Source organism: Pseudorasbora parva, chromosome 14, assembly GCF_024679245.1.
Source record: "Pseudorasbora parva isolate DD20220531a chromosome 14, ASM2467924v1, whole genome shotgun sequence".
Lineage (NCBI taxonomy): Eukaryota > Metazoa > Chordata > Actinopteri > Cypriniformes > Gobionidae > Pseudorasbora > Pseudorasbora parva.
The window spans coordinates 6,295,804-6,313,005 of NC_090185.1; the positions used below are offsets into that span (position 1 = coordinate 6,295,804).

A 17,202-nucleotide genomic window follows, 5' to 3' on the forward strand; every position below is an offset into this window, starting at 1 on the left:
AACAGTTACAGGAGATATGAGCTCATACGACACACACACACACACACACACACACACACACACACACACACACACACACACGCCTGTCACTTAGTCACGCTCGCACATTACACATTAAGTTTCCTTAAACAGTCAAATACACAGAATTATGTACAAATGTCCGTCTTTAGTGAGTATTCACATAAACACAGGCGGTTGTGTCTAACGCGAATGTAAATAGTGCAATAGTATGTGTGCAAATATAATGAGATCTAAATGTCATTGGTTGAAACGAGCGCTGGAGATTGTGATATTCGATCTTATGTTATGTGTGTGCGTTGATCAGTGTTAAAAGAAAATAAATGTCTAAATGAGATGGTTTGAATGATCCACTGACCTGTCGATCTCTTAATAAGTCCTAAAGTCAGGATAGTGACAGATGCTTCTTGGCTAGGTTTAATGGTTCTTCATCAGTTTTATAAGCAAAGTCATTACAAATGTCACTTCTACTCCTCTCTTTATTAATTCGTTTTGGGCATCTTGAGTGAGATTCAACTGCTTTATCCATTTTGTCCGTCTATGTTGTTGTCACATTTGCCGGTTGTTATTGGCTCAGTTTGGGTAGCGCGCTGCCATCTAGCGGTGAACTTCGGAACAGCAGCATATACCGAAATGTGCCAAATCATGATATCGTACCGTTTTAAATAAAATATATACCGGTATTTTTCCAGTACCGGTATACCGCGCATCCCTACAGTAAACAGTCCACTAAATCTTTCAATCGGTACACGCAAAAATGATTTCTGTCCGTCACTGACTTGGAGGAGCAGTCGCGCGCAGTCCTACATCGCCGGACTAATCTGCCTAATCTTCACGGTACTTTATTTAGCGGTGGAAACGCAGACAGCTGCAGGTCTGGGGGGGAGAAAAGTTCCTGTAAAAAAAGTTCCTGGTACAAATTGTTCCGGGTAATTTTGCTGGAAACGGGGCTAATAATAGTATTGTAAACGCTGGAAATGACCGTTGTCTGTACGTCACGGTAATGAGTTTAGCATCCAGCTGCGAAATTAACTTGTGTGCCAAATTGGAATATGGTATAAAACATTTGCGAATAAAGCATCCCATGTGTTCAAAAGAACAAAATAGTCACTTCCAGGGAAATTGGTGCAATAGCTCTAATAAAAATGGAAGATGCTGCCATCTGGGAAGAAACTGGCTTTTCCTCGCTCCATCATAAACGAAGGACTTGAGTCCAAAGCGTGCAGATGAAACGCAATCGTTTGAAAAACCACCAAACCAACGTTTGAGATGATGCGAAGCCATTGGTCCACTGGTTAGTCTAGTTATCCAATCACGGCCTTTGCTGAGGCATGGCCATAGGCATGGAGGGATTTATTCAGTAAATGTGTTCCCATAGTACTTTATGCGCGTTTTATTATCAGATAAGAAAAATTATAAGCCTCAGTTGAAAGCCTCAGTGTTTTTAATGTAATATCCCAAAATGCACGTAAAAAAGGTGGATGGAAACAGTAATTAGGGAAAATGTTTACTTGTTGTCAGGTAGTGGACCTACAAATATGCTTCAATTGCTTTATATATTTTAATTTAAACTATTTCCCCTCTGATTCTGGTGTGAAATTTGACCCCAATATTTCTGTGACATTCACAGGCGAGCTTTCAGAAATTCACCCACAGGCTCTGCACTATAAATAAACCCGTCATGACACCTGGGATCATGTGATTTCTCCAGTGGCTGATTTCCACCGGGTAACAGCCAGAATGAAGGAGATGAAACCTCAAGAGCATAACAGGTCGTAAGTCAAAAACGGATTTCAGCAGCTTCGACATAAATGATTATTTTACATGCACGAACACGACCAAAAAGGGCAATCTTACCGCTAGTTGTTTGGGCAGCTGCTCCGCGACGGTTCTCAGGAGAGAGGCGGTGGGTTTCTTGGCCGCCAGCAGGATGAGCTGGACGTTGCGGTCGCCGCGCAGGAGCAGACCTTTAGCCAGGATTCCCACTCGCATGACTCCTTTGAGAACTCGAGCCTGAGTCTCAGACCTGCCCGAGAGGAAGAGTGTAAACCCAAACGTCCCGCTACAATAGGACAATTCTCGATATAATATTGAACCGTTCGGTACGGCATTCACGGTTCAATACGCGCTTGTGAATTTAATATATTATTTCCATTTGTCTCCGTCTGAAATATTTATCTACGTTTATATTTCAGCTCTGTTTGAGTGAGCCTGTGAGTCTATAAACACCAGCGTGGCTAACTTTAGTGCACTGGAAATGTGCTCATATCAGCGCGTAGCCTAATCTTACGCACTAAAGTTAGCGGGTGTTTAGCCACGCTTGAAATGCTGGGGTCAGAGAGTTATACTCACAGAACACTATAGTTATTCACAAAGTTCATTATTTACATGCGTTTAAAGCCTTTCCGGTTAAACATTTTATTCGGGTGCTTGTGCACGGTTTTGGGTTGAGCGCACACTAAAAGCCTATCAAACACACGGGATTACTGGACTAAGTAGTCTTACTGCGCTAGTACTGTCAAATACACACAATGTGAACATACAGGGTATATGCAGGAATCCTGAAGTTAATTTCAATACCTTTTTAAGACTTTTTAAAGACCTTCTCAAAATATTTTAAGACCTCATCGCACTTCAAGGTCTAATCGGCAACAAACCTTTAATAAACAGTTGTAGTCGAATGTAGACTTAAAATCTCTATCGTAGGCCAATTTTGTATGGTTTATATTGCTTATCTGTTTTGCAATGTATGGAGGGCGACACATCACCTAACTGTGCATTTCACAAAATACATGACGTCACCCGTAGACGGCGCTCGCCAGGGATTGAAATTAACTTTTTTCAAAGTCTACCACTCAATGTTTTTACCAGCCACTGTTTTGTTTTTAACTGACAATGTGTAACTGCATGTGAAAATTAATACTACAAGCTCTACAATACTTAAGCAGTTTATTTATTCTCAAGTCTCAATGAAATACTGACAATTTTCACGATGATTTGTGGTCTTTTATGGCTTCCAGTTTTATGGTTTTTAGTCCCAAGAATGAAACTATTCGTTTTGGCCTCTTTGAAGCGTGTTGACAACATACCGAGCAGAACATTGTCAGTAGGGATTGGGAAGCACCGAAATCAAAATTCTTGGCCGAAACAAAAAAAGAAGAAACCAAAGCCAAAAACCAAAAAATAAAATTCAAACTAGAATGTTTAACTCGACCTCACTCATGTGTTCATTAAATAATAATGCACATGCCTACTGGCCTGCAGAAAGGGACAGAAATTTAATAAAGTAATCAAATGTAAAATAACTGCATATTTAACTGTTTAAATGAAAGATTAATCCTTATTAAACTTACAAAAGCTATTCAATCAAGAGCATTGTTTAATGTCAAACTAAACATAAGGGCATCACTCAGGCACCAGTAAAGGCTACTGCGCCTTTAAGACCTGATGCAGGGATATGCTCGTCTTTCTCGACTGTGCACACTATACAGTTCACTTAAGGCATATTCAGACTCTGTCTGCTTGGATACTCATCAAGATGGACATGTTGACATACTTCTTGTGTGAGTTTGTCCGTTTAAGCGCAAGACTTGAAAGAGAACTCAATATTTGCGCGCTGTGAGACTCGCGCGCGCTCTCGGATGATGCACAGCGTCAGATCTTCTCTCAGCGCGCGCGAGTCTCACAGCGCGTCTTCACGCGAGTGATGACGGAGAAAACGACTGGTCATAATGCGCACATACGGCAGCACTCGCATCCATTGAACAAAGTTTACAAAGAGGTGAAACAGCTCGGTAGGTGAAGCGAGTTTACCGCCACAACTCAAAATCAGCCGCATTTGGCTGGTGGCGCGGCGGTGCTAATGTCCATCCCTGGCGCGCGCGCTCCGAGCCGATCTCAGACTGAGCACCCCGTTGTTTTTTAATACTTATGGGGATGAAAAGAAACATATTCATAAACACTTTTTGGAGTCAAACTCTTTTGACAAAGCTTGAACAAAATACTTTCAAAATTTAAGACTTTATAAAACCGTGATAAGACTTTTTAATACTTTATAAAGGTCTTAATTTTCCCAAAATTGATTTATCACCTTTTAAGACTTTTCAAGACCCCGCGGATACCCTGACATATAAACACAGCCTGTTATGTCTAAAGTGAAAGTAAAATCGTGCGTCTGTATATGAGATGCGAGCTGGTCTTTAATTGACAGCAGCGCAGCCTAATGAACGCTTGTCCATAAAGGGACAGTTCACCTCTAAAATGATGTAAGTAAAAAACAAAAGACAAAGAAAAAAATCCTTATACTGCTCTTGTCTTGAAAAAAAAACTTTAATACAGTAGCTTTTAATAAATGTATATTGTATACTGAAGTTTTAATTTTAGCCTACCTTCCATTAATTTCATACTTTAATGCTACTGTACATCTTTATTTATAAACTCAGCAAAAAAAGAAACGTCCCTTTTTCAGGACTGTGTATTTCAACAATAATGTGGTAAAAATCCAAATAACTTTACAGATTTTCATTGTAAAGGGTTTAAACAATGTTTTCCATGCATGTTCAATTAACCATAATCAATTAATTAACATGCACCTGTGGAATGGTCGTTAAGACCTTAACAGCTTACAGAGAGTAGGCATTTAGGGTCACAGTTCTAAAAACGCAGGACACTAAAGAGACTTGTCTACTGACTGTGAAAAACACCCAAAGAAAGATGCCCAGGGTCCCTGCTCATCTGTGTGAATATGCATTAGGCATGCTGCAGGGAGGCATGAGGACTGCTGATGTGGCTAGGGCAATAAACTGCCATGTCCGCACTGTGAGACGCCTAAGACAGCGCTACAGGGAGACCGGAAGGACAGCTGATCATCCTCGCAGTGGAAGACCACGTGTAACAACACCTGCACAGGATCGGTACATCCGAATATCACACCTGCGTGACAGGTACAGGATGGCCACAACAACTGCCCGAGTCACACCAGGAACACACAATCCCTCCATCAGTGCTCAGACTGTCCGTAATAGGCTGAGAGAGGCTGGACTGAGGGCTTGTAGGCCTGTTGTAAGGCAGGTCCTTACCAGACATCACCAGCAACAACGCCGCCTATGGGCACAAACCCACCTTCGCTGGACCAGACAGGAGTGGCAAAAAGTGCTCTTCACTGATGAGTCACGGTTTTGTCTCACCAGGGGTGATGGACGGATTCGTGTTTATCGTCGAAGGAATGAGCGTTACACCGAGGCCTGTACTCTGGAGCGGGATCGATTTGGAGGTGGGGGGTCCGTCATGGTCTGGGGCGGTATATCACATCACCATCGGACTGAGCTTGTTATCATTGCAGGCAATCTCAATGCCTTGCGGTACAGGGAAGACATCCTCCTCCCTCATGTGGTACCCTTTATGCATGCTCATCCGGACATGATCCTCCAGCAGGACAATGCCACCAGCCATACTGCTCATTCTGTGCATGAGTTTCTGCATGACAGCAATGTCAGTGTTCTGCCATGGCCAGCGAAGAGCCCGGATCTCAATCCCATTGAGCATGTTTGGGACCTGTTGGATCGCAGGGTGAGGGCTAGGGCCATTCCCCCCAGAAATGTCCAGGAACTTGCAAGTGCCTTGGTGGAAGAGTGGGGTAACATCTCACAACAAGAACTGACAAATCTGGTCCAGTCCATGAGGAGGAGATGCACTGCAGTACTTCAAGCAGCTGGTGGCAGACCAGATACTGACTGGTACTGTTGATTTTGAGCCTCCCTTCATTCAGGGGCACATTATTCTATTTCTGTTAGTCACATGTCTGTAAAACATTTTTAGTTTATGTCTTATGGTGTTCACTCTTTTAGTGTTCATACAAATATTTACACACATTAAGTTTACTGAAAGTAAAAACAGTTGAAAGTCAGAGGACGTTTCTTTTTTTGCTGAGTTTATTTATTATATATTATAGAATACAGCAGGAATGTGTAGAAGGTGTTTTTGAATAAAGCTTTAAGTGATGGTTTTCAATAGCCTATAAATCTAGACGCACCCTAGCGGCAGCAAATCTAATATGCCGCGAGTGTCGTCTAGCAACTCTCAATTCACTTCTGAGCTGTAAACGCCAAACTCTGGTCACGCCAGTCACATCATGTATAGAGACAGAGCGACGTGTCATAATCTGAAAGCCACGCCCCCTGGGGGGGAAAACAAACCAACAGTCTCCATTGACTTTCTATTGCGGGAAGCGGCCTCCTTGTCATTTCAGACTTATTACAAAAAAAAACTAACAATGTCTAAAAGCTGATATGTGACAAGGTGTACAGAAAACAAGCTAAAAAACACAGGAACAAAAACCCAGAAGTTTTTATAAGCTGTTGACCAAAAAAACTAGTGTATAAGGACATAAAAGTGCATGCAGGCACTTGAGACAGAGCGTGACATGCTATATTACACTGAGAACTACGCCCACTGGAGAGGAAAGTAATCAGCGACAGGAAATATATAAAACTGACATTTGGATATCTGACAACATGTTTACTGCACAAGTAGGCAAACTGAGACATACTGAGGGTCAGGATCCCAAAATTGATCCATTCTTCCCGCTGAAGCTTCACGTCTTATTGCCTGTATCCACTTTTTTCTCCTTAAACGCTCGTTTTTTGGGTCGACAGCTTATACAAACTTAGTTCTGTGTTTTTTAGCTTGTTTGCTGTTCACCTGGTCACATATCAGCTTTTAGACATTGTTCTGTTTTTTGTTATAAGAGAAAAAAGACAAGGCGACCGCTTCACGCAATACAAAGTCAATGGAGAGCAATGGATTGTGGTCCCGTGTGGGCGTGGCCTAAATGCGCTGTGTCTATAGTCGGTGGGCGGGGCTTAATATAATGACGGCCACGTGCGCGTGCTTCTAGTAAACACAGAAGCTGGAGAACGGCGGTCTTTCGAATCAGCTCTGACCGCGACTCTGGAAGACTTGGAGTTAAGCTTTTCTCTGAGAAAAGAACAAAGAAGGGCACTGAAGTCATTCTTAAAAAGGGAAGATGTGTTCGGAGTTTAGCCGACCGGATACGGCGAATGTTTAATCTATCAACGAGCTCTGCTTCACCTTCGTTGCTCTGGTTGGTTGTAGCGCTATCCTATCGCGTGCAGAGGGAGTTTGAAAGACAAACGTTTATCCGCCCCTCAGATTGAGCTGCCAATGGTGAGTTTCCAGACCAAACATCTTGATGTGGGTCTGGCTTGTCAGGCTAGGTTTTCAAGTCTTTTAAGTCAAATAAAGAAAGAGTATTACAATTAAAACATTTTCTCCTTAACCTCTTTCTGCTCCTGTCGCCTAAGAATAAACGAACTGAAAACCGTGATTAAAAACCGAGGTATGTATTGAACCATGGACTAACTGTATTGTTGCATCCCTAATGAGAAGGTTAACAGTCAGCTAGCTAAAGTCCTCACTTTTTGTCATCGGCGGCGTCGTCCACAGCACACGCCTCCTTCTCCAGCAGCGAATCCGACACCAGTTTGAGCGCGCGCTCAGCGTGCGAGACGATTCGCTGGACGGCCTGAAGCTCCTCCTCCACGGGGTAGATGGCCGAGTGTTTGGCCATGATGTGCCGGTCGTCGGGAGAATCTGGCCGCCGCACAGGCTAAAGAAAAACGGGAGAATGGCGACCATTTAATAAAAGCGAGTACACCATCAGTTTCGGTCCATCTGCGAACAGTGTTGCCACAGTTACTTTGAAAAAGTAATCTGATTACTCCTTTAAAAAGTAACTTAGTTACTTTGCAGATTACTTGATTTTAAAAGTAACTAAGTTAGATTACAAGTTACTTTATTAGTTACATTCAGCAGTTTCCGACAACACTCCCGCCGCCTCAACACAGAAATGACAACCGGTTTCACCAACACTCACTTTATTGGAGGGGCATTTTTAACAGTAATTTCAACAATGTATCTCCTGACATTAAGTTGAAATTTAAAATTATTTCCTGAAAAAATAACTCTCCCCGAGACACAAGAAGAAAGAAGAATTTTTAGAAAGGAAAATGACTAAAATCGTAACTCACCGTGACTACGTTTACATGGACAACAATACTCCGATATTAATCTGATTAAGACAATACTCTCAATACTCTGATTAAGAGGCTACCATGTAGACAGCGATTTCTAATTACCTTAATCTGGTTAATGTCATAATCTAACTAAACATAAATCGGATTAAGACGTGGAGTATGCCTATTTTAGTCGCATTATCGGAGAGCATTACAGGCATGTACACATCTTAATCTAACCATTAACGCCGTGTCGCATTTTGTGACAGGACACATAACGTTACGCACAACAGGGAAGTGCAGAGGGGAGACTTGTGGGTTCGATCTATGTTCTATCACATGTTAAACAGGAACATGAACGGAGTACTCTAAAAGCAACTCATATAAACAACTTAATCAGAATATTGTCTAAATATTACGTAGACAATAACGTAAACGTAGTCAGTGACTTGGATAAGTTACTTTAATCTGATTACTGGTTTGGAGATCACTCGTTACTGGAAAAAGTCGTCAGATTACTAGAGCAACGCGTTACTGGCATCACTGTCTGCGAATGCTCTTGAGTGCGGTCTGTGCTTTTACTGACCAGTAGGGGCGGCACTGGCATGTTGGGCCGGCCCATCAGAGGGGGCGGAGCCATCCTGCGCCTCTGCTCCCCCCAGTATAACTGCTCCTCCTCCATCCTCCGCCAGTACATGTCCTCCTCATACCGCCTGCTGGACCACACGGACACATCAGGATGCAATTCATATGGGCCAAAAATTATTATATAGATATTATATATATTTATTACACGGCTCTGTGAAATACTTGATTCTGATTGGTCAATCGCACATTCCAGCGGTACGTTATTTCCAGATAACAGCCGCTCATCCGGGTACTACGAGTTATCTTGACCGGTTCTACTTCTGTGCTTAACGCTGGCGCCATCTTGTGTCTTAAACAGCCGTGGGTCACAATGGAAGACTTCAAGGCAGGTTTCCTTTATAACGTTTTAAATATGGATATTTTTCTCACACAAACGCATCGATTGGAATCAGAAGGCTCTATTAACCCATCGGAGCCGTGTGGAGCACGTTATTTGACAGACAGCTGCATTTTTTATGGACTTCAGAAACAGCTCCAACTACTGCTGGGATTAACGTTAGCCTGGACTTTTTAAATATAACTCCGATTGTATTTGTCTGACAGAAGAATGTCATATACACCTATAATGACTTGAGGGTGAGTAAATCATAGGCTTGGTTTCATTTTTGGGTGAACTAACCCTTTCAGCATTCATTCTCAACATTTAGCAGCAATAGATAAAGGCTTAAAGCAGGTTGGAACTGTTTTTCTTCGCCGAAGCTTTGCGTAAGAGCTAATAAAATATTTAATCTCAAGACAATATTTTGTGTCTAATAATTATTTATTTGAGACTAGTAGCCGTGTAATAAGCGGGATAATGTCCACCCAGCCGGTTGTTATCTCAGAATAAACCCCTTCAGAGTGACGCTCCGCTTCGCCTCGGGGTCCTGATCACTCTGTCGGGGTTTATTCTGCGATAACAACCGGCTGGGTGGACATTATCCCTTACATAACATTTGCAAGCATTTATAGACAAATTATTTAAAGACAGTAATTGTGTTACTTGGAGGGTTTTTGTTTCAGATTTCCCTAAATATAAAAAAAATAAGAATTGTTATTCAAAGCAATTTAAATCATGTTTGATTTGAAGTTAAAAACATATATATATTTAAAAACCAAAATTATTTTAAAAATGCTTGGATAAAAACAGATGAAATAAAGTATGTTTCAGTTCATTGAGATGCATATTCTTTTGTATTTGAATGCGTTTTCCATGCTTAAAATTGAACAAAAAAAATTTATATTCATAATTATATATAATATTTGCAAATAACTTGAACACTAAAATGATTTAAAGAAAGCTGAATTAGTCATATAAATACATATATAGGTATTTTTTCATTTTGCGCTGAGTATAGATTATATAGATTAACTAACTATAAGTTGTGAAAATATCAAAGATTCACAATTTTTCGCACCAAAATTATTAAAGATACTTTGATAAATATCTGAAATGTGCAATGTTTAAAAATTATCATTTTGTATTTAAAATGATATAAATATGTTTAACATTTGCAGTCCATTGTTACACTAAAATTATTTAGTGCACAGAATTCGTCAATATATAAAAAACGTTTTTTTAGATTGCCATAATTATAAAAATGATTAATTATATTTGATGTATATTTTAACATTTTCAACATTTAGGATGTTTCGGACCCTGAGTAATTGATTTAATAGAAATGCAATGTTTTTTTTTGTATATTTTAATGCTAAATATTCTGACTTGCACAGCAAGCGTTTCAGCGTCAGAAATGGCGGGAAAAGGGGAGGTTAACCTCATTTCCATGTGCCAGCGCTGCTCGTCCTCTTGCTGTCTCTTCAGCACAGATTTCTGCTTCTGCTTACGGAGTTTGACCTCCAGAAGTTTCCGCGCTCGGTTGCTGGGCTTGATCTCCACGGGGAGGTCTGGGTTCACCTTTTTCTGAGAGAAATAATAAGAGGAAGAAACTAGTCAGTGTGAAGCTGTTTTTGCACTGATGCCAGAATTATTATTCATTTGTTGTGAGAATTCATGAAGTAAAAACGAGTCAAATATTCAAACTGCTGGATTATTCAGCGACAGTCATATTGTTATTGTGGCACGTAACAAGGTTTTTTCTTTTTCACCTTGTACTGGAGCCGGTGTCTCCGTCCCTTCAGGTGCATGTCTTTAGCGTTGGGATCGTTGAAACTGCATTCACACAGTTTACAGTGGAAGCGAATCACCTTACCATCGTCATTTCGAACCTGAGGAGTAAAAACTAATGATATAAAAACTCAAAGTCCTCAACAGAACAACAAATATCCAGTTATCCTTGAGCATCACACACATTTACTAGAGGAAACCCTTCTGGACCAAACTGATTAATTTAGGGCATGTTCACACCAGTGTTAACTTTGGCAGCCATTTTTGATTTAGTCTTATGTTGCGTTCACACCGCACGCGAATGACGCAAATAAATCACGCTATTCGCGCGAAGTTAGACGAGTGAACAATTTGAATCCCTTCGCTTCATTAGCGCGTGAAATTCGCTTCATTCGCGTGTGACATTCACTACACAGCAGACGCGAATTCGCGTCATGGGAGGGGTTCTGCCAGGCAGCGGCAGTCGGCAGAGGGACTAGCCGAGTTAAGGCTGCTCTCACCGGGGTTGATGAGCGCTGAGCTCCGGTGATCGCCTGGGTCTCACACCTCCGAAAACACCAGATCAAATTTTCAAATAGGAGCTCTCTTAATAAATAAATCACATATTTGAGCTTTAAACAACTACATTCTCACCTGAAAAACTCTTAAAACTACATTTTGTGACAATACAGTAGTATTTTTAAATTGCTCTGGCCTCTGGGTTTCCCCTATGGGTTTCCCATCCGTCACTTCAACACGTGACAGCAGTAAGCAGGCTCCTCATTGGTTAACGCGACGCGAATATCCGCCAAAGTTCAGATTTTTCAACTTGAGCGATTCGCGCGAATTACGCGTTCAAAACGGTCAATTCGCGTGATCATTGCCGCGTCATTCTCGTGAATCGCGCCATTCGCGCCGCCTCATTCGCGCGAATCGCGCTGCAGAATGCCTATTAAGAATGCCTAACCCTAACCCTAACCCAACTCTGCATTGACTTAACATGTAAATCACTCGCGCGAATCGCGTGCGGTGTGAACGCAGCATAAGTCTTTAGACAAAAATGGTCATGATATTTTTTCTATTTAGAATAGGGCTGTGCGATATTGAAGAAAAATGCGATATGCAATACCTTGTTAAATAATGCGATATGATATTGCTATTAGTGTGTAAAATCTATCTCAACTATATCTTAAATTTAAAAACTGAGAACGATGCCATGTGTGTGTTTTACATTCTTTATGGGAAAAGAAAGCATCGCTACAACAAAAATTTGTCACAAATCTGAAAATACAATTTTAACATCAATGTAATGCGAATATTTAAATACCAAAAACTCTTTGCTTGACTTGGTAATATACAGTTATATCAACCTAAAATTTAACATCAAGAACATCCAGGTACACAGAGACTCCTGAACTAGGGGTGGACGACTTCCGCGCACGTTTTGGTGTGTGTGTGTGTGTGTGTGTGTGTGTCAGAGACTATGAAACTGCAATTTTTTGCATTTAGTAACTCTTTTTAACATCAAGCAAGACACATAAGTAACAGTCATGTGCCCAGTCTATTCTCTGCTATATGAGTCTACCTAAAATGTACACTTTCCACAATGTTAAAGTACCTAGTAAAATCATTCAGATATTGCGTGCCATTGCATATTGTGATATGTTCATTTGCGATATTTGATAATTTCGATATATTGCACAGCCCTAATTTAGACCAATTCAATTAAGCTTATGAGAAATTTAAATCTAGGTAACAAGACGTTAGAAGTAAGATAGCCTATATGCTGCGCTGTCCGCTAGTTTCTAAGGTAGGATGCATGAAGGATAGATAAAAATTTTATTATATAAAGTATAAGAACTTTGTTTTTCCTTTTGGCTGTTGTGGAAAAACAGCATTTACTTGAAACTTCAATAAACACAGATTCCGACGGCCACCTCTGAAACTACCAAAAACTCTCTCAGCAAATGTCCAGCGAGAAGGTCTTGGGCCAGGGGTTTTTGCGCGTGTGTGTGTGTGATAAATATACTGCGGTTCATGCCATTCATTCACACAGAGACATGCAGGAATCGTATTTATGCTGTTTACTATTCACAGACACTAGTCTATCACCAAATGCATTCTCATGAACCAAATATAGTTTGAGTTTTGGTAGCCTAGACTGCCCGTGCCTGTGACGTCAGCTACCACTACGTGCATTTTTGAGAGACAGCGTAGGAAGAGATCATGTATTTTTAATGTCTGATATTCCTCAAATAACATTCTAGTCTCGTCTTGTTAACAAAGAAAGGGCATGCGTTGCGTCATAGTTTTTATCATCAGATATTAGTTCAGCTTGCCAGCGTCTCGTTTTAGTCACAGAAAAAGTGGGTATTGATGAATATTTGGGCATCGGTTCTTTTGGACAAATCTTGAACAGAAGCGAATCCACCCGAATCCACTTTTGCTAGAAGCAACCTTCCCCAGTCTCTGTTGAAGCCAATACGGAAGAGACTTAAATGGCAATTCGTCGACTGTCCACTAGAGACAAAAAGGAATCAAATCTGTATCTCCCACCCATAGACCATAAAAAAATATGGACGACTCGACATCATCCGTTTCCGCTTGGCAGATTTGAAGCTTTCAGGCGGCCTTGCACGGCGCGGACATCTTGGGACCGAGTCTGCGCAGTAGCGATTTCGGGACCGGAGTTGCGCAGTAGAGCAGGAAGTACAGTCGCGATATCAAAAGCCCGCCCACACTCTCGCAAATGCAGAACAATTAATTATGTTTGTGTGAAATAAACAGTTATGGAAATGTAGAAATTAAAGCTAAAGCTCCAATCTGCTCCCAAAAATTTCGAAAAAAGTCCGTTAGTGCCTCAGTGACAACTTCACTCAGAGAAGCCGTCAGTCTCAGCTGTCAATCATGACGTCACATCCCCGTTTTTATAGCATCAAATAACTAACTCAAAGTAAACTTATTTTTAAAACGAACACCTGAAATGAAATCATCGTGATGATAACTGCCTTCAGTGACATACACTAACTTTGGGGAACATTTTTTGAAGCGTAATTTTATTATTTAGTTTGCCTCGCGTCCATTAGAAAACACAGAGGGGCGGCTATACTGGGACCGGTCACCGGGGGGCGATCGTGGCGCGAAAGCTTCAGTAAATGAGAGGGAGACTGCAGGCTTGCTCCCACCATGTTAAAATGTGCAACTTTACAGCAGAAAAAAAACATGTTTACAGCCTGGTACAAATTATGGTTTTGGTACGGCAAATTTTGCCCTTCATGACAACTGTGAGGGGGTGAATCTATTTATAACTCATTCATTTAATTACATTATATTAAGCCTTAAAGTTCTGCATAATTAAGGGCGTGGCCACTTTGAGTGACAGGTGGATAGCCATCTGTCTGCTGTCTGTTAGTCATGTCACCTAAGCTCCGCCCACATCCCGTCTCTTTGCCCATTTTCAGTTATCCGGAGGTGACACGCAGCCAAAAGGGCGATGGCCAACTTTGAGGCTTCAAAAAATCTCTTCGGAAACACTTCGGGTGACGTCACGGACACTACATCAATATATTTTTTATAGTCTATGGTTGTCCTGAGTCTCTTGATGAGTCATGGGTGTTTTTTGGGCGTAACGTGCAATAAACCAATCATAGTCTCATCTCCCTTTTCCTTTAAAAGCCAGCTGTGCTGGCACCATGGCGGATTCGATTTTTACATGAGAGCGGAAAGACTGAACGCTTCTCCAGAGGGGAATCCTTTTATTTTTAATATTTAAACGTGTGTGTGTGTGTGTGTGTGTGTGTGTAAAAAGCAGAGTGTACACGTGTTTTGCACCCGCCTATAGGCTCATATTACTAACACGCCCTATAAATAACACAAAATATACTGCGCTATTGACTTCAGACCAGCTGTTTGTTGATCAGCGTTGGTCATATTTAGTTCCACGCCAACAATACGCCTGAACACGCCTGGTTTTCAGACCAACATGCCAATGGGTGAACAGTTGGGCGCGAGTGCATTGTGCATGTGGCGCTAGACGTGAAAATGAGAACTGATCGGGCTGAAACCAGCCAAAAACACTTTCTTTGCCGCATTATGCCTGGTGTATGATAGTGCCCCATATGTGGCCAGTGAAATGTTTTAGAGTCTCACCTCTTCCACATAATCGTGTCCCACAGGCTGAATGTCTCCATGAGCTCCTGCTCCGTCCCCATCCTCGTCATCACTCAAAGGGTCCGGCTTGACCACAGGCGGCTTCACCTCCTCCATCTTCACCGGAGCTGCTGTGGACACTTTACTGCCTGAAGAGAAAGGCATTTGGGGCAATTTACATCATTTACATTCATGTTTTTGCAACATGGCTTTTTTTTGGAAAACAGCCCCTTAAACATGAATTTTTTTTGTATTTTCTTGTAAAATGTAGATCTTTGTTGTAGTTACAACTATAGGTATGAAAAGTCATTTTTTACAGTGTAAAGTAAACAAACAACCAAAATGTGTATGTTCTATAAAACCAAAAAATATTCAGGTCTAAAAATTAAAGGGGGGTGAAACACTCAGTTTCAGTCAATCTCATGTCAATCTTGAGTACCTATAGAGTAGTATTGCATCCTTCATATCTCCGAAAAGTCTTTAGTTTTATTATATTTATAAAAGAAATATGGGCTGTACCGAGTCTTTCCGGAAAAAACCGAGCGCCTGGAGGCGTATCGTGTGGGCGGAGCTAAAGAATGACGAATGCGCAAAGCGGTGACGTCCTCAAGCGTGGAGAAACTCATGGCTATCTCAGCTAATACAGATAATGATCCAGAATCAAATCTGAGGGAGAAATAAATTGAACAGGAGAAACAGCAACAGCAGGACGTCCGTCTCTGTGGTATGTACTGTATTTAGTGGCCTGTCAACATTTGTGTGTGTTTACTCGCAGTGTATGAGGACATGATTCGGTTTATGGACTATTGTATGCGACTAAACCTTAGCAGTAGCAAGCAAAACGGTTTTGCACGTCAGACTAGTGTAACGTTATACAGAGAACAACAATGGAGTAACCGTTAGCGCATTTGAATGACGAAGCACGCGATCGTGTCGTTTACTGATGTTTACTCACACGACGGTAGCCGACAGCACAGACATTTGAAGCCGTTTTACTCACCGGCTGCTTCCAAAGCAGGACCGAACCTTTATCACTGGGACCGCTCCGTCAAAAACACACTTCTTTGGTATGATTTGGTGAAGTCCTGTGACAGCAGTGAACGGTGGATATCCACTTTGCGACGCGACTGAAGCGATGTTGTGACGCTTCCCGTCATTTCTGCGTTCAAATCGGTTCAAATGCAGCGCTGCCTTCCCGGAATGCTGTGCTGAAGCGTTGAAGTCGCTCGACGTCACCCATAGGAATAAAGTGGAGCGTGGCGCCTGGATCGACTGGATCTGCTGCTGAGTATTTACGGGCGTGCGTTTCCTCTCTTGCTCTAGTCCCGCGCGCGCACCCTACCAGGAGAAGAGCCCGTACGGCCCATACAAGGACCTTCAGCTCTATTGACGTCAAGCCGAGCCATACTCGAAAAAAACTCTGAAACCGGAAGGAGTATTTTTAACACAGAAATACTCCATCAAACGTCCAGCATTAGTTTTTGAAACTTTGTCTATGTTTAGGATGGGAATCCAAGTCTTTAAAGGTGTAAAAAGCTCAGTATGCATGAAACAGCATTCCCCCCCCCCCCCCCCTTAAGATTTACGTATTTGAACTGCATATAAAATTCACACCCGTTTGATTCAGAGATGAAAATTGCTAGTAAATTAAAAACAACACCAGGTAAAACATTGTGTAAACTACAATAATGTGAATTAGTGAAAACGGTGACTACTTCAGTGATGATAGCGGCAATTTTTTGGGGGGGTTTGTAAACAGCCCCTTTAACATGACATTTTTTGTATTTTCTTGTCAAATGTATATCTTTTTTACTTATAACTATAGGTATGAAAAGTAATTTTTTACAGTGTAAAAACTAAACAAGCAACCAAAATGTGTACGTTCTATAAACAAACCAAATATTTAGGTCTAAAAATTATGTATTTGAACTGCATATAAAAATAAAACTCACACCCACTTGATTACACAGAACGTCATACATTAATGAAACAGGTATGATTCTGCACTAACAAAAAAACGCCATAGTTTAATAACTGCATTTATGATGTGTAATGCATATAGATGTATCTTTAGTTTCTGAGTGTAGTCTGTTGCATGATTGCTGTCTGGATCGATTACCTCATAACCCGCTGAGTAACATTACGTGGAATAAATATCACCACACTATAAAGCAGAAGGAGGAAGATTGAGCAAAGCTTCGGCGTTGATGTCATGTCTCAATCTGAAAGATGGATTATGGCAACAAGACGACTAAATGTGTATTAATA

General features: G+C 41.3%; 1 protein-coding gene across 2 annotated transcripts in view; it reads right to left on the bottom strand.

The window, feature by feature from the left end:
- The window catches only part of zfr2 (zinc finger RNA binding protein 2), a 41,190-nt gene that overhangs the window by 9,422 nt on the left and 14,566 nt on the right, over nt 1-17,202 (bottom strand). The window contains exons 8-13 of one of the 2 annotated variants that reach the window (XM_067415323.1): nt 14,935-15,083; nt 10,788-10,907; nt 10,457-10,602; nt 8,638-8,764; nt 7,455-7,645; nt 1,876-2,044 (exon numbers count right to left, since the gene is read on the bottom strand). In XM_067415323.1, coding sequence (XP_067271424.1) covers nt 1,876-2,044; nt 7,455-7,645; nt 8,638-8,764; nt 10,457-10,602; nt 10,788-10,907; nt 14,935-15,083 — 902 coding nt within the window. Of the gene's footprint in view, nt 1-1,875; nt 2,045-7,454; nt 7,646-8,637; nt 8,768-10,456; nt 10,603-10,787; nt 10,908-14,934; nt 15,084-17,202 lie in introns of both variants that reach the window. The other variant, XM_067415321.1, reaches the window with a different exon arrangement.